Raw genomic sequence first — 17,798 nt, forward strand, 5'->3', positions numbered from 1 at the left:
GCGGACAGGACGCAGCCCTCGTAGGTTTGCATAAAATATAAATAAACATGAAAATGGAAAAGTACCGCAGGCACGCAGTAAGGTAGAACGCATTCAGCAAAGAGTAAGATATGTGACGTACCTGGAACCCGGGTTGTGAGAGTGAAATGTCAGAACGCGAAGCTCAAAAGGGAGTTTGGGGCCAGACCCCAAAGGGCTGAGTTCACCGCAGTGAAGAGATTAGGATGTACCCTGCACACATCTGGTGAAGGACAGCTTGAAGACAAGTGACACGGGCCGTGTATTTTTAGAAAGGAGCGTCTGGCAGCACTTTGAGGAATGAGCAAGTGACAAGCGAGACTCGTATCGGGCAATCATTTGAGAATCTGCCCGTTGATTAATTCTTTCAGCAAAGGTGAGGTGGTCTGTACACAAGGAATTAATATGAAATATTACAGATTAAAAAGAAAAGGGATCGAACATGGCATCTGGGGCTCACAAGTTAGAGCACATGACCAAATGTAGACAAGTATACAAGCTTAATAACCTAGTAGAGGCATGTACGGAATACTCCGGTGCTGCAAACTCTTAATTCTTCATCCTGGAGAGGACATGAAAGGCTGTCTGACCTGGGTGCCAAGTCAAGTTCGGTGGAAGCTAGAAACACTTGGAACACTGTTAACATTCCTTTAAGTCTGACAATAAAACCGTGGATCCCATGCGCCTGATATACCACAAGTTCTTAATAAAAACGAAATATTTTGTGGATTTGCAAACTAGGTATCTTAGCTGACCATGGTTGTTGTACAGTGAAAGGGTCTTCGCCAACTTCCGACTTTGCTTTAGAGTGTTGTTTTTACTCACAGACGAAAAATCATCCCTGTGTATTCTGTTGATTTTAAGACTCAGAGGAGGCGGGAGATATTCGGTATCAACTGTGAACAAATACAGACCCTGTCCTCAGGGAGCATAGAGATATCTTTGCAGAAACCTTGTTACAGAGGAAACACCGTGGCATAACAGTATCTGCATAAATGGCTTTGTAAAAGCAATTAGTTCGGGTAAGTTACTCAGTTGTGTCTGACTCTTTGCGACCCCATGGACTGCAGCACGCCACGCCTCCCTGTCCTTCACCATCTCCCAGAGTTTGCTCAGACTCATGTCCATCGAGTCAGTGATGCCATCCAACCATCTCATCCTCGGTCATCCCCTTCTCCTCCTGCCTTCAAGTAACAAAAGGCAATAAGCAGAGTCTAGAGAACCCAGGAGTAAAGAGAACAGGTGGAGAAAGGAATTTAGAGATAGAAAGAACAGAATTGCAAACAACATTCTAAATAGCAGTGCTTGGTCTTCTCTGAAGACACTGTATTCATAGATGTTGGAAGGTAGAGTTCACTGTAAGAAGAGATACCAGCTCCCCAAATTGTATAATGAGAAGAATGAAAATGACCCTTTCACTCAGTGTGGTTTTGAATTTTCTCTGTAGCCTTCACCAAGTTAAAGGAAATGCTCTTTATACTACACACTAATAATAAGTTCAGTCTTTCTCACAGCAAAGAAAACATACTAACATTTTTAGAGCTCTGTTTGGATACTGTGATTTAAGATGTTTGTTTCCAGGATTATGGCCCTCTTGTACAGAGTGTGTATTTCCCCATGTGTCACTGGTATGCCATTGTAAAATGTCAAAATAAATTGATTGTCAATATCACATCTGGTATGAAAGACGCACACTTAGGTGTGTGGCCTAAGGTTATACTCTGAAGCAGAGATTCAACGAGGCAGATAATACTTTTCCATTAAAAATTTGGCAGAGGTTTCAGCCGATGAATATGGAATCGGGAATTTTACGTACAGTTATTTTATATACATCTTTTGCAGTCTTTCTGTGTGGTGGTGTACATGTTTGCATTCATACGTTATTATGAATATTAGTGTCTTGATAACAAAGAGAATTTTCAGCATTGTAAGTTTTCATCCCCTAGATTTATTCTTATACTACTCAAACCCGGAAGGATGGTGTCATTTTCTCTAAAGATGCTCTGGCCCCCTTGCACGTCCCCCGAATCGCTGGCAGACGTTGCCGTGTGCCCGGCTTTAACCTGTGAGCTCTCTGGGTTCAGTGTCCTGTGTCCTTCACAAATGACTTCTGTTCTTCAATCACTTTGAACAGAATGACAGCGGGACCAGAATAGTTTAAGGAAATGTTGGCACACCCCGAGGAGCAAAACTGAAAGGATGTAGTCAGTACAGAGGAACTAGGCTGACAGCTGCAGTTTATCAAAAAGTAACTCAACAAGGAAAACAGCGGAGGGCTCCTTTGTTTCATATCGTCCATCTACTGGTGCCTTCTACTACCCAAGCCCTGTTTTCAGATTTTTGTGTATTAACTCACAGCATTCACTGGGAGGCAGGCACTGTTGCTGTCCCACTTTACAGATGAGGAAACTGAGGCATGGGGTGATGCAGTGGTTTGGAAGCGCTCAGCGGCTAGTAACGGAGGAGCCACGCGCATTTACTCCTCCATCCTGCCTCCCTCCTCACTGAGGACCTGCAGTTCACATTAACAGCTGTTCTTTAGAGCTTCCCCAAAGGCTCAGTGGTAAAGAATATGCCTGCAATACAGGAGACATGGGTTCGATCCCTGGGTCATGAAGATCCCCTGGAGAAGAGAATGGCAACCCATTCCAGTATTCTTGCCTAGAGAAAGAATTCCATGGACAGAGGAGTTCTGGCAGGCATGCCAAAGCATCGTCAGGCAAATTGATGTGCCTGTTCATAGTTTGGTGGCATCTTTCCTGAAAACTTTCCCCTCAGTTCCATGCACACAGATTATCTCTCCTTCCTTTTCACTTTACCCGATTACATGGGCCAACTCTTTCAGTACTTGGAGAAGAGCAATTAGATATTCTAATTTGAGTTAGACCTCAAGATGTAAATAGCCTTTAAGGGGAGCATACCTAAGGATATTTTGTTTCTAAAAAGAAATGAAACAAAGCTTTAATAAATCGATGGAGATGTTTTCAAAGGTAGGATCTTCCCATGACTCCCCTCCTCCCCCAAGCGTTGCACAGAATGGAGAACAGATTCACAGGCCGGAAGGTTCGCCAGCCCATGAACAGGTCTAACATGCGTATTTGAGAGGGAGATAGTCTTTCTACGTGCTGATAATGGGTCTCCATGAGATGGTTCAGGTTCCTTTGTGAATAGCCCTCTTCTTGAGAAACATTTTTTATATTGTTGTTCAGTTGCTAAGTTCTGTCCGACTCTTTGACACCCCATGGATGGCAGCACACCAGGCTTCCCTGTCCATCACCATCTCCCGGAGTTTGCTCAAACTCATGTCCATTAAGTCGGTGATGCCATCCAACCATCTCATCCTGTCATCCCCTTCTCCTCCTGCCTTCAGTCTTTCTTTTTTTAATATATATTGCCATGAAACAATTAGTGCCATAACTTATGTTTCACAATTTGTATACCTTATTTCATAAACGTTGCCGGTTTTCTTATTCCAATAATCACTTGTTTCCACTATGATAATTTAGTAGAGCATTCAAGCCGTATTTCTCTTTAATGAGAAGCCCGTGCACTCTGGCTGTCCTGTATGATTTTCCTAGCTCCCTGGTCACCAAGTTCCCTGACTCTTTGTTTTCCTTACTGAGGACCGTCCTGAGGACCTTACTGAGGACCAATAGAACCGTGGGTTCTATTGAAGATCTCACTTCACACTCTTATGAGACCACGATCTCTATGAAGTGACCCTGCAGTCACTAGTACTGACCCGTTTGCAAACCCCAAAATGTCTGTCTTAACTCCCTAGCCATGTGCACTCAAAGGTTTCATAGTCTACGTCCAGAACTGAACATGTAGCCTGCTCTATACCCAGAATGCTGACCTCTTCTCATCATGCAGAACTTAACAAGGTTTCCTTCCCCAGGGAAACTGTACCTCTCAACTTCAACTCATAACCTTCTCTCCTTTCTCTAAACCAGGGCTTTTCCTCTGGGTCTGTATGCTCTCACTGGTGTTTACTCCTGTATACCTTGAATTTTCACTTCACTTTTGATATTATATTATTGGCAGAGAATAGAGAGGGAATTAATATCATTTAGCATATAGTGTCTCATTTAATTGATGGCTTTCAAACTGTGGTGCTGGAGAAGACTCTTGGGAGTCCCTGGGGCTGCAAGGAGATCAAACCAGTCCAACCTAAAGGAAATCAGTCCTGAATATTCATTGGAAGGACTGATGTTGAAGCTGAAGTTCCAATACTTTGGCCACCTGATTGGAAGAGCCGACTCACTGGAAAAGACCCTGATGCTGGGAAAGATTGAAGGCAGGAGGAGAAGGGGACGACAGAGGATGAGATGGTTGGATAGCATCACTGACTCAATGGACATGAGTTTGAGCTAACTCCGGGAGATGGTGAAGGACAGGGAGGCCTGGTGTGCTGCAGTCCGTGGGGTCGCAAAGAGTCGGACAACACAACTGAGTGACTGAACAGCAATGGCATCTCAATTAGTTATGATAAACCTGGGAGTGGGGTTTCTCTTTACAAAAAGTGAAGAAAACCCCAGAGAAGGTCAGTAAGTTTCTACTAGTCACATTTTTAAAGAGATGGAACTCACCTCGTATGAGTACTGGATTTGGACGCAGATCTGCCTGATTCCAGCTCCAGGCTGCTCTCCATGAACAGAGTGTGTCATTAGTTTACTCTTTCAATAAACGGTTAATGTTAAAATATGAATCAAAGGAAATAAGTAATATTTTTTATGAACACACTTTTTTTTCCTACTCACTAACTCCAACACTCTTAGCTAGTTCAGTGATTCAGTAGATATTTGTTGCTTTTTTTTTAGGTGAAATTTAAGAAATATAAAACTTGTGAGCATAAAGAACCTTAATATATTAGTAACTAATCCCTGAAGATTATGTACGTAGCAAAATTCCCTGCTGATGTGAGAGATAGCCAATACTGTATCACAGTAATTTCTTCTTAAAGTTGCTTCACAGCATTAACTTCACCTAAATTAATCCTTTCCGGAGCTCTTTAATTCTCCTTACTTGGTTGAGTGTATTAAGGTTCATAGTAAATTATCTAATCATGGAGAGCTTTTGTAAAATGATTCCATACTCTACAACTGACACCAATGGTAAAAGCCACAAATAACCTGTTTCTAACTCTGTCTCGATTCCTAAGACTGTGCCAAGACTTTCTAGGCCTTTCACATATTGCTTGCTTTCCCCAAAATATAGTTATTCCCTCTCTACATCTGATAAAAAATTATGCTGTTTTTACCATTATACAGAAATGTGATAAATGAAAGAGAAACTTTGAGGATGTATTTGAAGATATATCTTAATATATATTTTGCTCCTTTTTAATCTACCCTCCTGATTTTTTTTTTTAAAGCTGTTTAAAAAAATTTAGGAGATGCATTTAACTGGGATTTTTTTTTTTTCATTTATTCCACATCAGAGCATCACTCATTGACTGCTACAGTTAGGAACACACAAGTCCTGGATAATAAAGGTTAAGTGTGCATAAATTCGAGATCTGCTTACAACTGACCTTTAGCTGTCTTGTTAGCATTTCTGACGGAAACTTGAAATAAGGTTATTCCATAAAATAATTTGATTCTCCAGTCCCAAGTCCAGATTTGTTATTCAGTAATTATTATATTAATAATATCTTCCAGCTAGATAAAACCTTCAGTATTTGTAATAAACAGCAAGCCATCAAGACAGTGAAAATGTGACAGGTCAATGGAAAGAAACATTGGGTTTGGGTTCTCACTCTGTCCCTCCTCAGAATGTGGTCCCAAAAGGTCACTGAGCCTCTCAACTCTTCCGCTTCTCACCTTAAGAATAGAAAACTTGCCTTGAGTTTAGGTGTCAAACTTGTAGATTAACTTGAACATAAGTCACCACCATCATAAGTTTGTTCATCCATGAGTATAGTCAGTATATTCATTTGTTCATGGAAGACCATTCATGTTTTCCATTTATACTTGTTAGTAATCTTTTGTAACTGTCTCCATAAAGTCTTATGGGCTGTTAGTTTTATTACTCTGCTTGCGTGCTAAGTCGCTTCAGTTGTGTCCAACTCTTTGCGACACTATAGACTGTATCCTCTGTTCCTGGGATTCTCCAGGCAAGAATACTGGCATGGGTTGCAACCAGGGGATCATACTTGCGTCTCTTACGTCTCCTGCATTGGCAGGCGTTGCCTTAAAGGGTTTATTTGCTTCATTTCTTGCTATTGTGAACATTAAAAATACATAAATTTTAATGGCATATCGGGATACTACTATTTTTAGTTTGCTGATCTTTTATGCAGCAATTTTTCTGAACTCTCTTACTAATTAAACTTGCTTGTAGATTCTCTGGGTATACTATGTGGATAAACATAACATCCTCAAACAACGAGAGCTTTTTTTCCCACCAATCTTTATCCGTATTTTATTTTCAGCATTAGCTTGAATTTCCAGGACAATGCTGAAGAGTGATGATGGTTAACAATCTTCTTGTTTCTTTTCTAAGGAATTCAATGGACTTTTCCATAATTTAAATGTTCCTAAATGATTTTATCAAGTATGTTATCTGCACTAAATGATCACTAAATAAGATCATTAAAATGATCTTATTTTTAATCCTTTAAAAATTTAAATATGATGTTGAAATATTCTGATATTATTGTAATACAGCCAATTTGGTCATACTTTTTAACATGCTATTGAATTCAATTTGCCTGTTGTTTTATTTTTGATTCAGTGAGATTAGACTGTAGCTATTTGATTCTAGTGGCAAGGTTATGCGGGCCTTATATAGTGAGCTGTGCAGTTTTCCTTTATTCTTTATTCTCTAAAGGAATCTGTATAAATGGGCATTTTTCTGTTCTTTTAAGGTTAAGTAGTCTCACTGTAATTCACTTCTTAACAAGCTGTTATTTCTATAAGGATTTTCCCCTTTGATCTATGAGTAATTTAAAAGTAAATTTCCAAATGTATGGAAGTTAAAAGCTTGGCTGTCTTTTAGTTAATGATTTGTTATTTAATTTAAACAATGTAACACGTGTAACACAGGTATTTCAGAATTTCCCGAGACTTACTTCCTGGCTTAGTGCTCATTTAGTTTTCTAAACTCAAGTGCGCTTAGCTGCTCAGTCATGTCCGACTCTTTGTGACCCCATGGACCATACAGTCCACAGAATTCCCCAGGCCAGGATACTGGAGTGGGCAGCCGTTCCCTTCTGCAGGGGATCTTCCCAACCCAGGGATAGAACCCAGGTCTCCCACATTGCAGGCAAATTCTTTACCAGCTGAGCCACAAGGGAAGCCCAAGAATACTAGAGTGGGTTTCCATCCCCTTTCCAGGGGATCTTCCCAACCCAGGGAGTAAACCCAGGTCTCCCGCATTGCAGGCAGATTCTTTACCAGCTGAGCCAGCTGCTTGTAAAGAATGTGTTTTATCTAATTATTGAATGAAAGTTTTTATATTATATATCCTTTAAGTAAATCTGTGTCTAAAATTTATTGTCTAAACTTCATAATGAAAAGTAGACAAATTGTGATAACAGAAAAGTAGAAAAAGAATAACAGGGGAGCCTTGACATATTAAAATCTATTAAACAATTGTGATAATTAAAATAATATTGGTTCATGAATAAATATTTTAAAAAGATCAGTGCAATAGAATAGAAAGTCAAGAAGTAAATAAATATGGTGGAATAACTAGGTAGCCACTTGGAGAAAAGTTGTCACTGGAAGCATACTTCACACCTATACCAAGAAAAGTTATAAATGCTTTAATGATTTAAATATAAGGAAAAACATAAAAGTACTAAAGTAAACAATTATAAATTATCTTTTCTAATTGTTTCTATTCTTTCTGCTGCAGAATGGAGGAAAACTTTTCTAATGATGACTCAAACTTCAGAACCCATAAAAAATTTATAAATTCTAAAACAAAAAAAATCTTAAAAAAATTGAAACTCCTATCATACATAAAAGATAAATCCCCATAATATAAAAGAGCTCCTAAAGAAAAAGTTCAATGTAAGCTTAAAAAAAAGAAATGGCCAAGAATGTGAAAGTACAATTCACATAAAAGGGTATAAAAATGACTTTCAAAAATATCTTTAAAATGTGATTATTCTCACAGTAGAAGGAATACAAGGTAAAATAACAGAAAAATAACATTTACCTGTTTGTTGTTGTTATTCAGTCACTAAGTCATGTCTGCCTCTTTGCAACCCCATGAACTACAGCACACCAGGGTTCCCTGTCCTTCACTATCTCCCCAAGTTTGCTCAGACTCATGTCAGTTGATTTGCTGATGCCATCCAACCATCTCATTGTCTGTCGTCCCCTTCTCCTCTTGCCTTCAATCTTTCCCAGCATCAGGGTCTTTTCCAGTGAGTTGGTTCTTCTCATCAGGTGGCCAAAGTATTGCAGCTTCAGCTTCAGCATCAGTCCTTCCAATGAATCTTCAGGACTGATTTCCTTTAGGATTGGCTGGTTTGATCTCCCTGCATTCCAAGGGACTCTCAAGAGTCTTCTCCAACACCACAGTTTGAAAGCATCAATTCTTTAGCGCTCAACCTTCTTTATTTTGCCTATAATATTGTCAAAACTCAAAATTTGTTGACTTTCTCTTTGGATAGGCAATGAAGAAACAGGTACTCTCATGTATTGTTGATGGGAATATAATTTAGTATCATCCCTATGAAGCACCACATAAATACTGAAAATACAGTTTCTCTTCCAGGAATTTCTGCTATATCACACTTATTATATGTTTTACTGTACCTTTATTTTCCATCTTTTTCTAACATTATATTTTGAGTATACCTATTATAAACAAATCTGTAGCTGAAGTCTATTTTCCCTCTCTTCAGAATCTTTTAACTAGAGAATTTAATCTGTTTGCATTTACTATGATTATTTATCTGTTTGGATTCATCTTACATATTTTCTTCTCTTCGTGTTTTCTCGTGGAGGCAGGTGGGATGTTCCATCAGCCTTTTTTAATGTTGATAGAGCTCTATTCCCTCTGCTATGGTCTTGCTCTTGAAAGTTAATTTTATTTCTATTCTTTCTGTGCGTATCTTTCGCACTTTAATATGCTGAATTAAGTCTAAGGTTAATAATTTTATCCTCATCCCTGTCAATGCAAAGGCCTTACTCTGAGGCAGGTCACTTTTCTCTCATCATCTTTATTTCTCCCTCCTAGTATCCACAGATCCACCTTTAAATCACTGTAATTAATAATTTTTGCATTTTTATAGTCAATGTTTATTTAGTCTTATCAATGTTTTTGAAAAGATGTATACTATTATCTCTTCCATCTCTTCTTTGTCCTCAGTACACTTCAGTTTTTAATAAATTTTATGCTTTGGTTGAAGTGATAATCCTTGGGTTAAAATAACAGCAACAACAAAATCCAAACAAACAACAGCGAACTTTTTGGTCTGTGTCTTGGCCAAATACATTTAATTCGGTTTTATTTTTAAATGGTGATTTAGCTGAGTACTGTATTCAAGATTAACAATTACTGAAACCTTTCAGCACATTGAAAGGTTCTTACCCTGCCTCCTGGCCTCTATTTTATTAGTTAGACATGTAAGTTAAGTCTAATTTTGGTCCTTTATATATGATCTGCCTTTTGTTTCTAGTTTCTTTTAAATCTTTTCCTTGACTTTGGAGTTTTATAGTTTTTATCAAAAAGGTGTCTAGATATGCATGTTCCATCTGAGAATTCACACTTTTGTTTGATCTTGAATGAGTCTCCACCATTATTGCTCCAAACCTCCCTTTCTCCATACTCCATCCTCTCTGAAGTCCCATGAGTCAAATGTGGGAGCATCTTGGGTTGGGATTTATCTGCACCTTTTCCATTGCCTCATCACCCTGTGCTGAGTCTGTGTTGACCCCTCAGTTCTGTGATCCAGACCCTTATTCTCTTTTAATCTGGCACCAGTCTATTCTTCAAACTGCTATTGAATTTTAAGGTTAATAATAGTATATATTTTCTGTTAAGCAAATATTAACACTTCCGTAATTTGCTTTTATCTGAGCCCCAGAAGTTTCCTTTCCATGGTCTGAAAACATTTTTTTCCTCCTTAATTCCTTGACTTATTTGATTAATTTGTTAATTCCTTTGGGTTTCTGTTTCCTGAAGTGAAGTTTTTCCCAGCAAGAGCTTTGTCAAACATTAAACTTCCTATTTCTACAAATTCGTGGAAAGAGTTTCTGGTCCTCTTTTCACAAGTGAGATAGCACTTTAAGGGTTCCAGTGAGTGCAGGAGTTCCAGCCTAACTCCCTTCTCTTGCCAAATGCTCTCTTTTCCTAACTCTTGAGATTTTAAAAGCTCATTCTCAGTCTTATGATGTGATCTGTGTCTGACACAACCTAGGGTCAGAACTATCATCTCTGTGACTCTGGTTTTTGTCTTTATCTCTAGCATCTGAGGATTTCCTAACTTCAACTTCAAATTAAATGCATTTTGGGTTTTTTTAGACTTTATAACAGTGTAAGGATCCACATTATCCATCCTGTGTGAAATTTCCTTTTTGACACTAAAGAACATTTTTCACATTAAAAGTCTTACTTTTTAAATCATGTACTATTACAGGATTTTAGCTATATATTTGGTATCATTGAGAAAATATAGTGAAAGCATTAGTCACTCAGCTATGTCTGACTCTTTGCAACCCCATGGACTATAGACTGCCAACTCCTCTCTCCATGGGATTCTCCAGGCAGGAATACTGGAGTGGTTGCCATTCCCTTCTCCAGGAGATCTTCCCAACCCAGAGACTGAACCCAGCTTCTGCATTTCAGGCAGATTCTTTATCATCTGAGCCACCAGGGGTTCTTCATCGCAAACACATCCACACACATTTGAAAAAGAGAAGTGCACCTGTGTTTGAAACATGTGATGTATAGCATCTGTGTTAGTTGCTCAGTCATGTCCAGCTCTTTGGGACCCCATGGACTGTAGCCCGCCTGGCCCCTCTGTCCATGGGATTCTCCAGGCAAGAATACTGGAGTGGGTTGCCATTTACTTCTCCAATATAATCTGTAAACAATGCTTATTTGTAAGATCTCTTGTAGCAGTTTAACAGTTGCCTTAAGGATTGAAAATAGTAAGGTAAAGCTTTATGTTAGAAATGTCATCAGAAGTCTAGATGAGGTCATAATACATTAATAGATAAGTGCACCTTTTCAGATTTTTGTGATTCTAAGCAAGATTCTCGGTTATTACCATAGGACTCCTAATAACAGATACTATTAATGATACTTCATTTGCTAATTGAAGCAAGGGTATGGCAAGTGTAAGAGTAAGTTTTTTATTTGAGTTTTTTTAAAAAGTGAGACTCATAACCTCATTGGTTTTCTGATCCTTCAGTGCAGCGTTACTTCCTTGCATATTTGCTATAGGGATAAAAAAAAAAGCATGTTTGATAGAAGAGGTGAAGTTAGAATTGTATTGCTTTTGACTAAAGGTCACTGTAAGATTTAGAGATCAACTTGTAGGTCCTACGTGATCTTTAAAAAGTTATAAGACATAAATTAAAAGAGAGAAATTCTGTGAGTAAAATACTTGATATTTTTAGACTTAATATCCAAGCTGTCATCAATCAGTATTTTACCATGAAATTTCATCTGATATGTTCAAAACAGCCCTTGTTCTTTGTCTCATTTCAAACAGCTTTCTTTGAATTCTGGAGTTCTTGCATAAACTTTGAAGAAAAATTCCCAAATTTTATAGTAGTTTGAAAGTTACTATTTTTACAGTAATAGTAAAGAAACATAAATTTTAATTTATCTGTTATGAAGAAGTTATCTTAAAAGAAAACTAATTTATATAACTGAAAAAGGTTTACTGCTACACGAATGGTAAAAATGATCTTTTGTAAGTTTAAATGAATAAAAGAAGCCAGCAATTTAAAAGACCTCTAAAGGATAGTAGTTGTCACGTGGCAAATATGCATGCGAAGATAAATAAGAGATCTACTAATTTATGTCTAGTTTGTTTTAATCTTGCATTATTCTCAACGTCTAGATATTTTAGAAAGATGACCTTGTGTTATTCCAACATATTACTTATAGAGCCACATTAATATGTTTGTTTTTGATAATACTGTGTAAAACAGAAACTTTTCCTTCTAGAGTTTTAAAGGTAAACAGGACAGCATATTATTAAACCCTAAATGATTTCTGGTGAAATGAGGGTAAACAGAAGCATCAAGAAGCCTGTGCTGATTGTCTATTAAAATACTCACAAAGTTCCTGGAATATAAATAATCGCTGCAGCCTTAATGGAGAAAACATGGCATTTTATTTGTAGGGTGCCTAAGGGTATAGAAATGTACATGCTTCCTCGCGGCACAGGCTACGTTTGACACCAGCGCCTCCGTGCACTCTGCCGTGGTTCCCATCCTTGGCTCCAGATATGGTCATTCGTCATCTAGCCTTTGTTCTGCAGCTGAGTACGCTTCTCAAAGAGTTAACCCAGAGGACAGATTCAGAAGGTCAGAATTAAAATTCAAACACATGCTTACTGAGTATTCACCCATTACGTGCCAAACACCCTTCTAGGCAATGACAAGCTCCCCACACAACGGAACTTAAGAAGCTGCGATAAATAAATGATAAGAGCCCCAGAGCAAATCAAACAGAGCAGAAGGCAGTGGTGAGAGGGCCTCGGTGGACTGAAGTCTGGATGAAAGCGAGTGGTCAGCGACTAAGAGGTCTGGGAAGGGAAGGAAGGGTGCATTCAGAGAGCGTCTCTAAGGAGGAAGGAGAGGGGAAAGAAAAGTCACCATCTGTCCAGGGAACAGTGCTGCAGAAGGCTGATGTGGAGGGACGGGAACAACCGGTCAGCGAGGCCCTGGCGGGACCTTGGTCAGGGGCCACAGCAGGTCAAGACCCAAATGTGCAGAGAAAGGAAGCAGGAAGGAAAAGCCCAAAGAGGAGATTAGTTAGAGGCTGTTGCAGTAATCCAGGTAAGGAAGGTTGGGGGCTTAGGCTAAGCGGGTAGTAAATAAAACGGTGGAGAAGTGAGTGAACTAAGCATCTGTTTGGAGAGAGAATCCATCTACCTTCTGATGGATTGGATGCAGAATTTGAAGGAGGGAGATCAAGGATGAACCGCAGTGATAGGGGCACGGTGTCAGGAGGCCCGGGGAAGGCATCGTCACTAGATCAACTGTGCCATGCTGATGAGAGCCGCAAAGGGGCCGGAGCACTAGGCAGAGTGAAGGTCACCGGGGACCTGGGTAGAAGTGAGAGCAGCGAAGCCACAGGGAAGTGGGTTAAAGCGAGAAGGAGGGTAAAGAAGCACAGACACCTTTATTGTGGAAAACTGTGAAAATCATGTGGTAATGAGAAGGAACTCTTCGGATAAAAAGAAAAATACAGTAGAGCCAAGTCAGATATATCATTTCAGATCGATCATTCAAAACAAAACAGATACACACAGAGTTCCTGATTGCAAATGGAATGTAAGAATGTTCCTAAGGCCTAGGCCAAATTCGTCAACTGAAACAATGTTATAATGATAAAGAAGAAACCTTAGAAGATATGTAAACAGGAAAGAAAGTTATGTGTAAAAAATTACTCTGTGGCAAGTAGCGACATGTCTAGAGTTTTAAGAAGTTTCCATCCTCAAAATATGATGGCAAGTTGTTATTCCATTATTAAGACAATAGATCTTAGTGAAATAGACATGCCAAATAATTGATAAACAGGCCAGAAGAAGAACTTCCAAGACGAGAATTTCTGATATGAAAGAACTGCTGTGGTCACTGTGCTCAAAAGTGAAGTCACTCAGTCATGTCCGACTCTTTGCGACCCCATGGGCTGTAGCCCGCCAGGTTCCTCCGTCCATGGGATTCTCCAGGCAAGAACACTGGAGTGGGGTGCCATTTCCTTCTCCAGGGGATCTTCCTGACCCGGGGATCGAACCCGGGTCTCCCGCATTGCAGGCAGACTATACCATCTGTGCTAGGAGGAGGTAAAGACGTGGAGGTCATCTTTTTTCCTTCCTCAATCTCTCGCGGTCCTTCACTCAGTGTTGCTGCCTTTCAAACGCTCTCTTTTCTTTTCCTTCCCGTATCCCTTCTCCCTCTGCTTTTCTTTCTTTTTTAAAACTTTTGAAATCATGTGCATTCTTGGAATCCGTCATTTGAATATGCAATGTAAAACAGGAGAGGAAGAAAACACATCCAGCTATGAGGTACTTAGAAAAGATAGTCTTAAAATACAGGGAATTCTTCTCATTGCTCTCTGCAGCTCGATGGTGACTTAAATGGGAAGGAAATCCAAAAAAGAGGGGGTACACGTATATGTAAGGCTGATTCACTTTGCTGCACAGTAGAAACTAACGCAGCATGGTGAGGCAACTGTGCTCCAATAAAAAATTTAAATAGAATAAAAATAAAAGCTTATCGTCAACCCCCATATATATATAATATATATATATATAATGCTACATGTTATATAAATCACAGGAGGAAGAAAGCAAAAGGATAGAAAAAGGTATAATAGATAAACTAGTGATAGCAAAATTATTATTCAATTAGACTAAGACAAACTGCATTAATAATGATAAAGAAGACAGAGACAAGAGGATAAAAGGAGATGATAGTAAGGCTGAACTTCGATACTCTTAACAAAAAGCCTAAGAAGTAGTATCTTGCCCTGCAGCCAGCCTGCTTGGGTTTGGAGCCCAGTTCTATCACTAACTAGCTGCAAACCTTAGGCAAGTTATTAAACCTCTCTGTGCCTCAGTTTCCTCATATTGAAAATTGAGATGCCAGTAATACCTACCTCTTAGAGCTGTTGGTCCTCCCAGCCAGCTCAGTGGTGAGAAATTGGCCTTCCTGTGCAGGAGACAGGGGAGACAAGTTCGGTCCCTGGGTCAGGCAGATCCCCTGGAGGAGGAAGTGGCTACTCACTCCAGTATTCTTGCCTCGAGAATCGCATGGACAGAGGAGCCTGGAGGGCTACAGCCCAGGGGATCGCAAAGAGTCAGACATGACTGAGCGCCAGAGCATGTACGTACTTAGAGCTGTTATGAGGATTAAGTGAACTAATACACATAAGTATTCACAGTAGTGTCTGGTACCGTAAAATGACATTTTCATTGGTGCTATTGTTGATGTTGGAGTCGTTGCTCCAAATCATACAAAAAAAAAAAAAAAAAAATCAACAAAATTCCAAGGAAAAATGGGCATGTCAGTTATCTTAGTAGGATATTTTTAACTTACTTCAATAAGATACATACATTTTTTAAATGTTAGAGAGAGCTGTAACATAGTTGCAATGAAATATTTATACAGGCTATTTTGTCTTTAAAGACATCCCACACCAAAATGTAAATAAAACAATCCATATAACAAAACTACAAAATTGAAAGGAAAAAGTAAACGAAAAGTAATATTCAGAGATCAAAAATTAAGATGACAGACATTAACCAGACATATATTAAAATACAAAATCTTAGCTCATATTAAAGTACAAAATGTAATGATTTGCTCTTTTATAAGAGACATATGTAAAAAGCAACAATGGGTTTAAAAAGATTTAGCAAAAAATTAAAAAATATAGTACAGGAGACACATTATAAAATTAGGTTAGAAGGTAAAACTGTAGACAAACACACTGTACTTTTTGGAGCTGAATGATGCATTGATTTTTTTAAATTGTGGAAAATAGCGCTCTAAAATGTTTTCAAATACACAAAAATCCTTGAGAAGTTTAGTATTAAATATAAACTTCATAAACTTTTACTATGAATAAAGCAAATTTTACAATCATCCAAGCAATACAAAGTAAAATTTTTATCTATATATACCTCCATTTAGGATTTATTTTCCAAGCCCTACTTCCAAAAGGACATGAATCTCGAGTGCTTACTTCCTTAGTTAGCTGGTAATTCATGAGCAGTCTGGAGACAGACCTCCCACCTGGGGAATTTTAGGACATTTGATTCACCCAAACTCATGGTAAGCACTCAGAAGTGTGGAGGAATTATTATCTGTTATTCACACCAGGGGCAGGCAGGATAGACACTCCAGAATTCTCGGCAAGAAGTGGAGGCTCTGAAAACTTCCTAACGTAAAAGGGTTTCTCTGAGGTCCTGATGGAATCCTCACTTACTTACAGTGATAATTGGAAGCGGGGTGCTTTTGTGAGGACTTGAAAACCGGGGAAATTTGCACGTCTTCCTGGGAACAGTGCATCCTTTGCCTGAAGGCGTGTGACACCCACAACCCTAGTCTATTGCCTTCTGTCCATCCGTGATCTCACCACCCCGTCTGTCACCTGCGGTACTAAGTCAGGTCTTGGCTATACCACACAGTAGAGGGTCTGGACTAGACCAAATCTACGCGTGAACGGCTCCCAGTGTACCATCTCTTTTCTCTCTTCTGGAATTTTTGTTCCCATTCCTTTTGGTGCTGATACAACTGCAAAGGTCTGGAAAGGAGGTCATGTAGACATTATTGAGAGTGAAGTATATAGAGGTGGAAAAGAGATATATCTCTGCCCCCAGAAGAAACAGAGGAGAGATTTGGAATATTTTAATTTTCATGTGTCAATGGTCTATATAAGTTCAGCCTAATGTCTGTCTTTCTCATTTTTTTCTCGATGGCCCCAACATCCTTCTTGACACCCAGCTCCAGGAGACGTCCATGGGATCATATTTTACCCCTCACTTTCATATTTGCCAGGTCCTGAAAAGACATATATCATAAGATATATTAATGTGCAATTAGATTCTTGTTTTTGGAAATTCAGATGCTAATCTCTTTCTTCTCAGCTGTTTTTTTCCCCCATTTTAAATCTTTTCAGTATACATACCATGGATTTCTTGAACCCCTTTTCAGTATTGCCTTTGTGCCAAATGGTAAAAAAAAATTAATCTAGGACCCCCCCTCCCCCACAAAATACTAAAATGCTCCCAATGTAGATGATGATTTTAATCTGGTAAGATTTAAATAGTGATGATTTTAACCTCATTTCTAGATTAAAGACATGGCAGTATACTTCCGGTCATTAGATGAGCTGGTTAAGAAAATCTTCCTGAAGTTCTGAAGACCTTACTTCTCCTAAGTTGGTGACAGCTTCTCAGTTGGCTCAGCCACGCTTTGCCTCACTTTTGTTTTCACATGACATTTTTTTCTCTCTCTCTCCTTTCAGGTAGAAATTGAGAAGCTGGATTACCATCATTATCTGCCTCTGTTTTTTGATGGGCTCTGTGAAATGACATTTCCCTATGAGTTTTTCGCTCGGCAAGGAATCCACGACATGCTGGAACACGGGGGGAACAAGATTCTTCCTGTCATTCCACAGCTCATTATCCCGATAAAAAGTAAGTGAACAGGTGAAAACAGCATCACTCAGTTTATATGCTGCCGCTTCTGACAACTCGCTAATTAAGCAATAAGACCCGACAGACTGAGGTTTATCCCCAGGTTCTGCAGGAATTTTTATAAACCGACTTTCGGGGCCAGAAACTCCAGATGTCCTAGCGTGCCCCATCAGGGCTCCTCCAGTCCCAGTGGCCGGGCCCGGCCCCCGCAGGCCCCCAGACGCTGCCTGCCCCACGGCTGCCCACCTGCCCCACTGTGGACGCTCCCGCTTTTATCAGTGCTGCTGAGTAAAAGCAGGGGTCAGCGCCCCTGAGCAGCTCGGGGCAGAGGAAAGCCCACCCCTTCCCAGCCAGGGCGGCCCCAGGCATCTCACCCACTGGATCTGGGCCTGGCCGCCCCATGGCACACGGAATGAGCAAGTCGTGCTTCCCCATC

General features: G+C 39.5%; 1 protein-coding gene across 2 annotated transcripts in view; it reads left to right on the forward strand.

The window, feature by feature from the left end:
* The window catches only part of PACRG (PARK2 coregulated), a 540,483-nt gene that overhangs the window by 258,774 nt on the left and 263,911 nt on the right, over positions 1-17,798 (forward strand). For both annotated transcript variants that reach the window (XM_005684960.3, XM_018053445.1), the window contains exon 3: positions 17,191-17,362. In XM_005684960.3, coding sequence (XP_005685017.1) covers positions 17,191-17,362 — 172 coding nt within the window. The remainder of the gene's footprint in view (positions 1-17,190; positions 17,363-17,798) is intronic.

This window comes from Capra hircus, chromosome 9 (genome assembly GCF_001704415.2).
Source record: "Capra hircus breed San Clemente chromosome 9, ASM170441v1, whole genome shotgun sequence".
Classification (NCBI taxonomy): Eukaryota; Metazoa; Chordata; class Mammalia; order Artiodactyla; family Bovidae; genus Capra; species Capra hircus.